At 32.0% G+C, this 7946-nt stretch overlaps 1 protein-coding gene across 1 annotated transcript; it reads left to right on the top strand.

The window, feature by feature from the left end:
• Window positions 1–1219: 1219 nt before the first annotated feature.
• Window positions 1220–3481, top strand: LOC107897237 (60S ribosomal protein L30). The gene is made up of 5 exons (XM_016822619.2): window positions 1220–1367; window positions 1481–1586; window positions 1723–1824; window positions 3116–3184; window positions 3273–3481. Exons 1-5 carry the CDS (start codon window positions 1347–1349, stop codon window positions 3311–3313), a joined length of 339 nt encoding a protein of 112 aa, XP_016678108.1. The 5' UTR covers window positions 1220–1346; the 3' UTR covers window positions 3314–3481.
• The last annotated feature ends 4465 nt before the right edge of the window (window positions 3482–7946 follow it).

Genomic DNA, 7946 nt, shown 5'->3' with positions numbered 1-7946 from the left:
ATTGTGAGATCCCGAATAACTAATTGATCAAGAACGCCTTTCCCTAATTAACATGTAATTAAAGGCTGATTAGGAGGGTTTAAGAACTCAAATTAATTCTGGGAAAAGATGGGCAAGAACCAAGAAACAAAACAACCCCCGTTCTTGCATATTAGCGTACACACTACCACTCGCTGTGGCCAAATTTGGGACTTTAAAAATTATTTAAAGATCCATTAAAAGTATGGAAAAATACCTTTAAAATATTTAAAATTTCCCTCAAGATTTGGAAATTTTGATTTTTAATTGACAAAATTAATCAACAAACTAAAGAAAGAAGAGATCTTACACAAGCTAGTTGAGAGAAATGACAATGGCACTTTCTTGGCAATGTTCAGGATCGAACTTGGAGTTCAAGATTTTAGATTTGGGGCTAATTTTAATGAGGAAAAATACTAGCAAGATGGTGGAGAAAATGTTAACAAATCTTGAAACAAAAAAAAAAGAAAAAGAAAGAGATGGTAAAACTAGGTGTAGGCGACGACAACATGGAGGAAGAAAGAAAAAAAAATGAAGATCAAGGAGGAGAGGAGAGGGGAGGAACGGCTAGGGTGAGTAAAAATAGAATAAATGATGATTATTTTGTGTAAAATTAACATTTATACCTAGGGTTACAAAGGTATGGATGTCCCACACATTAAAAATAAGGGATTTTGTAAAAAAAATAGTTATTTTGCATGGGAAAGGATTCAAACTTGGGACTTCAATATAATTTTCATACTTTTGCATTTATCAATTAACATACTAGAGTTTGAGGCAAAATTAGCAAAATAATAAAAATGGTGAGAGAAAAATGATTTGAACTTGGGTTTCAAAGAACATTTCACTAACACTTATCCAACAAAGCAATACCTCATTTATTCCTAAAACGCATAGATAATCTAAAAAATTAGGGCATGACCACTCTCTTAATTCCCAAACTCGATTCTACTAACCCCCGATTTTTGGGATGTTATAGTCACGCTATCAAACTTTTATATTTTCCAAGCTTACCAAATTTAAGTATCAAAATGAATAAAAAGGTACAAGCACCATAATAAACCTAATTGAGAAGTTGAATGAAAAAAAGTTATATTATTCCATTTAATTATTCTCTAAAAGCTTCTGAATCTAATTTTATCTAAGAATAATTGGGCCGTGTGATTTTGGATTGAATAAAGTTCTTCTCTTGTTTTTTTAGCCCAAAATAGAAAAGCCATTTTAAACCCTAGTTAGGGAACTAACTATATACTTTTAGATTTCTCACAAGAAACCCACAGCAGCCGAACTCCGAATCCAGAAACACCAACTGAAACATAACAACAAAAATGGCGGCCGGCAAGAAGACAGTGAATACCCATTTGTTTCTCCTCTTTTATTTCTTGATCTTTTTTCAAAATGTATAGAAAGAAAAAAAAAGAATTTTAAATAATTTTTTTTTGTTTTCTTTTGGATTGAGCAGAAGAAGACCCATGAAAGCATCAACAACAGGTTGGCTCTCGTTATGAAGAGTGGAAAATACACTCTTGGTTATAAAACAGTGCTTAAGTCTCTAAGGTCCTCCAAAGGTTCTTCACTTTTCTCATTTTTGTGTTTGGGTCTGGTTTCTTCAATTTTTTTTATCGTTTGGGTTCGCTGTTTGATAAAAGGATGTAAATTTATTTGTTTAATGACGAAAATTTGGTGTTTGTTGATATTTGATAGGGAAACTGATTATTATTTCCAACAACTGTCCACCATTGAGGAAATCTGAGATTGAGTACTATGCCATGCTTTGTAAAGTTGGGGTGCATCATTATAATGGAAGTAAGTGTTTTCTTATTTTCCTGTTGCTTTGCAAAGGCCTTCCTGTCATTGCTCTAATGCTTGTAATTATGGATTTATGAAATGGTTGAAATTGATTTAGTTTAGCGTCATGCATTTCTGCTAAATTGCTTGCCTTAAATGTTGAACGAGTTATAGGTTAAGAGGCAAAGGACTTGCGTTCAAGTCTTCAGCTAACTCCCATCTCAGTTTTAATCCCTGGACTACGTTAAACCCGATGCCCTTCCCTTATAAAAAAGGGGTTACTTTAGTGGTTTTGAGTGATTGTTTCTTTTGTCCAACTTTGAGTGATTGATATCTTAGCTTACTAGTCACTGAATATACTCAAAAATTAAAAAGAAAAAATGGGTTTGTATGATACGCGGTGTTCATTATAGAGATAAGCAACAGGGTAGGGTGGGCCTGATTTTTGCCCGCCATAATCCCACCCTGAACCTTTTCCAGTCTGATTTGACCCGACCTGATTTACTCTTTAAGAAAAAAAACCCTCCCGAACCTGATAGGAGAGCCAATCCCGACCCAACCATAATTTGATCTCATTTTAATATTTTCCATGTCTTTCTTGAACTATTTGCTTTGATAACGAAACAAAACCCTGATTTGAGCTAACCTCAAATGCTCTTGCAAGCTGCAACAAAGACCCTGGCAACATTAGATCCGTGTAATAGAAGAGCTGTGCACTAAATTCTGGTCTTTCTGCAGTCGTTAACAGGTTTAAGTGGACGTTTAGATAGCTATGATAACAAATAAGCAAAATAAGAAAGGACTGTCTAACACCCAATTTCAAAAAAAAAAAAATGTGACTCTAATGGTTTGGGTCGGGTTAGAACCTGTCAGATTTGGGTTTTTTTTTGCGATCCCTAGTTCATTGTATGTATTTGGTCATCTTATGGCCTGAATATGATCCCAATGTATTTTATCTTACAATTTCTGATTAAGGTTGTGTTTGGTAGTCTCAGTTGGATTGGCTAGCTTTCTCTTGAATGACCTAACTCTTGCAACGTTTCTCATTTGCTATCTGGAATTCTTCTAGGTTGTGTTTGGAAACTTGAATTTCAAAAGATGGATTTGGATGTCAAAAATAGTTCTATTACGTAAGAAAACACATTTAATGACTTGTTTATGTCCATTTTGGGTGAAACTACTGAGTTAGAATGGGTAATTTTTGACATTTTTTGACAAACATGGCTGATTGATCTAATGATTACTTTAGCTAGTTTTTGCCTGGTTAATAGTTGAATGTCTTGAAGCTAATCCCTCTTTAATTCTCCAGACAATAATGATCTGGGAACTGCTTGTGGGAAGTACTTCCGCGTATCCTGCTTGAGTATAGTTGATCCAGGTAAAACCGAATTTTAATTCCTTTGCATGGCGGTCGTTACAATTTGATAATTGCAGATATCGAACTGCTCCTATTCTCTGATCCACAGGTGATTCCGACATCATCAAGTCTCTACCTGGTGACAGCTGAGTCGTTTGACAGCAGAACAATGTTCGTTTCTTATTATATTGTTCCTCGTAGCCTTCTTATCCTTAGTTAAAGAACAATTACTGTGGATGCTCTTAGCAAAATTTGTAGCTTTAAAATACAAAATTTTGTCTGGTTAATGAAGACACTGCTGGTGGGCTTTCGTTATAATGTTGAATCTTTCTCTATAAGAAATGGTGCTTTGTGATCCAGCATTTTATTTCAGCAATTTGATTTTGCATGTGTAGTGCCAAATGTCTGGAAGAAATACAAAATTAAATATGTTCTCTATCTGTATTCCTGTGCTGTTCATACTTCCTAGTAAATAGGGTTAAATCATTTTGAGACCTGAACTTGACAATTTTTCTTACATTAAAGTTTGAACCTTTTTTATGTCTTAGGTAGGTATTGAATTTAGCAATTGTTTCTACATTAAACTTGGCAATTGTTGTTTTTTCAAGTTAGGTCTTGAACTTAACAATTGTTCTTATATTAAGGCCTGAATTTTTTTTGAAGTTAATCTTTGAAAACTCTAAAATTTAGGTCTTATGTGGGTACAATTGTTAAGGTTAGGGATTAATTTGAAAATAAAAAAAATTAAGCCTAATGTGAGAATAAGTGTCTAGTTTAGGCTCTGATATGGAACAATGATTAAAGTATCAAGTTCATGATTGAGTTAAAGTCATAATGTAAAAAAGTTGTCAAAGTTTGGCTTAAATTTTACTTCTATCCAAAATTTACTTGTCAAAACAGTTCAAAATTAAGCTTTTATTTTTAGAGGCAAAAAGGGAAGCCTTTTTACTCCTGCATTTGCGGTTGTACATGTTGGTCTGGTTTAGATTATAATCTGAATTGGATTGGGTTCAGATTAGAGTTCTATATTTTGGGAGGGTGTAACTTTAATTATTTTGTTCTCCTTGATTCATTAGACAAATTTTAAGATAAAATAATATTTGTATTTAGATTTAATTATAAAAATCAATGGCTAAAATGTTTTGAGTGTTGTAAATCCATCGATAAATGGATGTTCAATCACTTCAAATTTATTCTATTGTAATTTTTAAAAAATAAATGTCCATAACTCTTAAATTCATTATCTTGTAATCCTTTAATGATTTATAGGGTACTTTAATGTTGGCCTTTAATGCTTTATAATTTATGGTGTTTAAAGCCTTAAATATAGAGGGCATGTACAAGCTTACTGTATCAAGTGAAAGTTGAAACATCCTTTCAATTTTCTATTCTTATCTCTTATTCATTTGATAATTCTCTTAGTTTATAATACCCTATTAGCATGATCTTGCTTAAAGTGAGAGTTATTTTTATTGATGATCAAAATTACCTTCCATGATTTTCAAGATATTAGACAACAAGATGTTAAGTTTTTACGGAAAGTTTCTTTTATTTAAATTTTCATATCTAATTAATGTTTTTTAGCTAATTCATGATCAATTATAATTGTTTTGATTTACTTAATTTATTTTTATGTTCTTAAGCATGGTGAAAGATTTGATATCACTATCTATATGAAATTAGGAAATAAGATCCACTTTCAAACTTTTCTATTGATAAATTTTAAATAGATTCAAAGTCTACTACTAAAGTTTAATTTGTTTATTTGATAAAATAATCAAGACTTAACGTTGAAAAAGAAAGGTACATCAACTTAATTAGATCTTTAACTTTACATTTTTTTTCAACGATAGCATCTTCAAATATTAAATCAACTTGATATATGGTTTAAATATTTAAGATGGTCTTATTTATAAGTTTTATTTCCATGGTTTACTTATAATTTTTAAGCATCTTATTTGCTTATGAAAATGAATATTGATTAACTTATTACTGTTGTTGTAGTAAGTTCTATAATTAAATAATATATTTGACAAAAACATATTTATGCAAATTTGTATTGATAAATCAATAAATTTTATGATTATTCGGATTTGATTTAGTTCAAATATAGATTTTGTTACTTTTTTGTCTCTTAATTTTATTATACAATTTAAAAAATTTTAGTACTTATACAACGTAGTTCTAAAGATAATTTGAGGAATGTCTAAATTAATTTTTTGGTTGATTCTAATACAGAATTTAAAGTTTAACTGCTGTCATTTTTAATTCTTGAATTATTTTGGTTGAAAATATTTTTATAGACTTAAAAATGAGAATTACTGTATTAATTTGACCATTGACATTTCTATGGATCTTCCTTGTATTAAGAAGTATAAAAACACTCGTGTGGTTTGGTTTTGTAAATGCCTTATATTTTTCCTATTATACAACCTTAAGAAGCTTGTTACTTTTGTAGAGCTGTTAAAGGTAGTTCATATGCTTTTATATTATTCTATTTATTAATTATTTAGAGAAATGATATGAGCAATTATAAATAGAAATGGTTTACTAGATATGAAATCTATTATTTTAAAGTAATTTTCATGTATGTCTACAAAGGTTTATGAAATTTTTGCTAGCACTAGCATTATATCAGGTTTGATATTTTAAATGTCAATTTTATCTATACATTTGATTTACAATAAATTCCAACCATGGCTTGACTATTTCTAGTTAATTGATGATGTAGAACTCTTGTGAAAAGAGTTTTAAAAGTATTATGAATTGATCTTAAGCCTTCTTATGGCTAAACAAAATAACAAGTTGTTCATTCCACTGGTTTTGCTATATTCCCCGAAGTAAATGTAGCAATATATAACAATTATAAAAACGAAACAAACTGTCATTATTGACAAATAGATAAGAACAAGATGGATGATTTGAAATGTTACTATATGTTTATTCTTAGTACAGAATGATCAATGATTTATACTAATTAATCATTCATTAAAGTGAATGATATCTATTATAATCTTATTAGTAAGGAATATGATATATACTTACATTACTGTCTAAATTATTTTTTGCACATTCCTTGAAGTGAATGTCCGTAATAAATATAATAAATTTTATAATCACTTTTGATCATTAAAGTCAATTTGGACATTTGAAGATTTTGGCATATTCCCTGAAGTGAATATTGTAACACCCCGAACCCGATACTGTCGCCGGAGTCGAACACGAGGTGTTAACAGACTTCAAACCACTTATTCGACATTTCCCAGACAAGCTGCCGATCTGCGTACTAGTCGCTTTAAAAATCATATCTTGAGTTTCACAACTCGAAAATCAGTTTCGTGATTTTTCCCTGAAACTAGACTCATATGCCCATCTCCATAATTTTTTCTAGAATTTTTGGTCGGGCCAATTAGTACAGTTTATTAGTCAAAGTCTCCCATGTTACAGGGATCGACTACACTGACCCTTGCGCATTACGAATTGGATATCTCCCTGCACAGAGCTTCAATACTGATGTCGTTTGTTTCTATAGAAACTAGACTCAGAGAGGAATCTGTACATATATGGCATGACTCCTAATTATCTCTGGTTAATTTATAATAAATCTCCAAAGTCGGAACAGGGAATCCAGAAACCGTTCTGGTCCTGTCTCACGAGAACCTGAATATCTCTTAACATACTGTCCATATGATCTTTTCGTTACTTCTGTATGAAAATAGACTCATCGAGCTTCGAATACATAATTTATTCATCAATTAATTCCACTCCTACTATTTTTAGTGATTTTTCGATCTCACGTCACTGCTGCTGCCAGCATCTGTTACGAAAGCAACTATGCCTATTTCGTGATTTCTCCTTGATCTAACTAGTAATTCATCATACATATCACCAATTATGATCATGACTAGCCATGCCAAAGGCTAATCATTGTCAAACTTCCCCCTACTACACTATTGCCATATCATGAATTTTAACACCAAAATAATCAACCATGACGTATGGCATAAAAAGGTCGAATTATCAAGATTTGCGACCTAACGTTATGAATCCAAACCCAACCGAACATTTATGCCATTTTCGCATGGCTAAAAGATTACATACCAAAGTTCAAACACAACATAATAGCCTATACATGCCGAAATGTTCTCCTAAGCCAACTAAGAAGAAAGTACCAAAACTTGCTATCCGGTGTGATGACTTCGATGACGGCCCGACCACGCAAAAAAGAGACGAGTCCAAGAAACCTAGAATAGGTGACAAGGAAACACCGAGTGAGTTTATAACTCAGTAAGTCATAAGCAATGCACTACCATCCATTAATAACATTATCACAATAGGAAATAAAATGGAACGAGGCTAGTTACTCCATCCATACCGAACCATGCCATGGTTCCTCAGACCTATCGGTTCAATCTCATACCAAATCATGCATTCACATTCCGTATACTCATCAATAGGATATTTGAGGCATTTTCATACATCATTTTATTTTCGTTACAATCATACAACTAAACGGCCTTTCACCTATTCCACGATAAATCTTATGTACGTGACTTCAAGTATATTTGTCACATAGGTTCAAACTTACCAAGCTCAACTCCAAATATAGACATAGCACCTATTAGCCATGAACTCAAGGTACTTACCCGATCCGCTGTCCGTGATCGACTCAATAACGTCGCACACTTAGTGTCCATAATGTTTCAAAATATATAATAAGTCCGCACACTCAGTGCTATATAATCAACTCGCACACTTAGTGCTATATAATCAAACTCGCACA

The sequence above is a fragment of the Gossypium hirsutum genome, chromosome A11 (assembly GCF_007990345.1).
Source record: "Gossypium hirsutum isolate 1008001.06 chromosome A11, Gossypium_hirsutum_v2.1, whole genome shotgun sequence".
Lineage (NCBI taxonomy): Eukaryota > Viridiplantae > Streptophyta > Magnoliopsida > Malvales > Malvaceae > Gossypium > Gossypium hirsutum.
This window is presented reverse-complemented; position numbering and strand designations above follow the sequence as displayed.

What these genes read in the sequence shown, in the direction of transcription:
- LOC107897237 (XM_016822619.2), top strand. Translation starts at nt 1,347, where the DNA reads ATGGCGGCCGGCAAGAAGACA. An exon ending in TGGCGGCCGGCAAGAAGACA is followed by an intron (nt 1,368 to 1,480) that starts GTGAATACCCAT and finishes TGGATTGAGCAG; the next exon opens with AAGAAGACCCATGAAAGCAT. An exon ending in GTCTCTAAGGTCCTCCAAAG is followed by an intron (nt 1,587 to 1,722) that starts GTTCTTCACTTT and finishes GATATTTGATAG; the next exon opens with GGAAACTGATTATTATTTCC.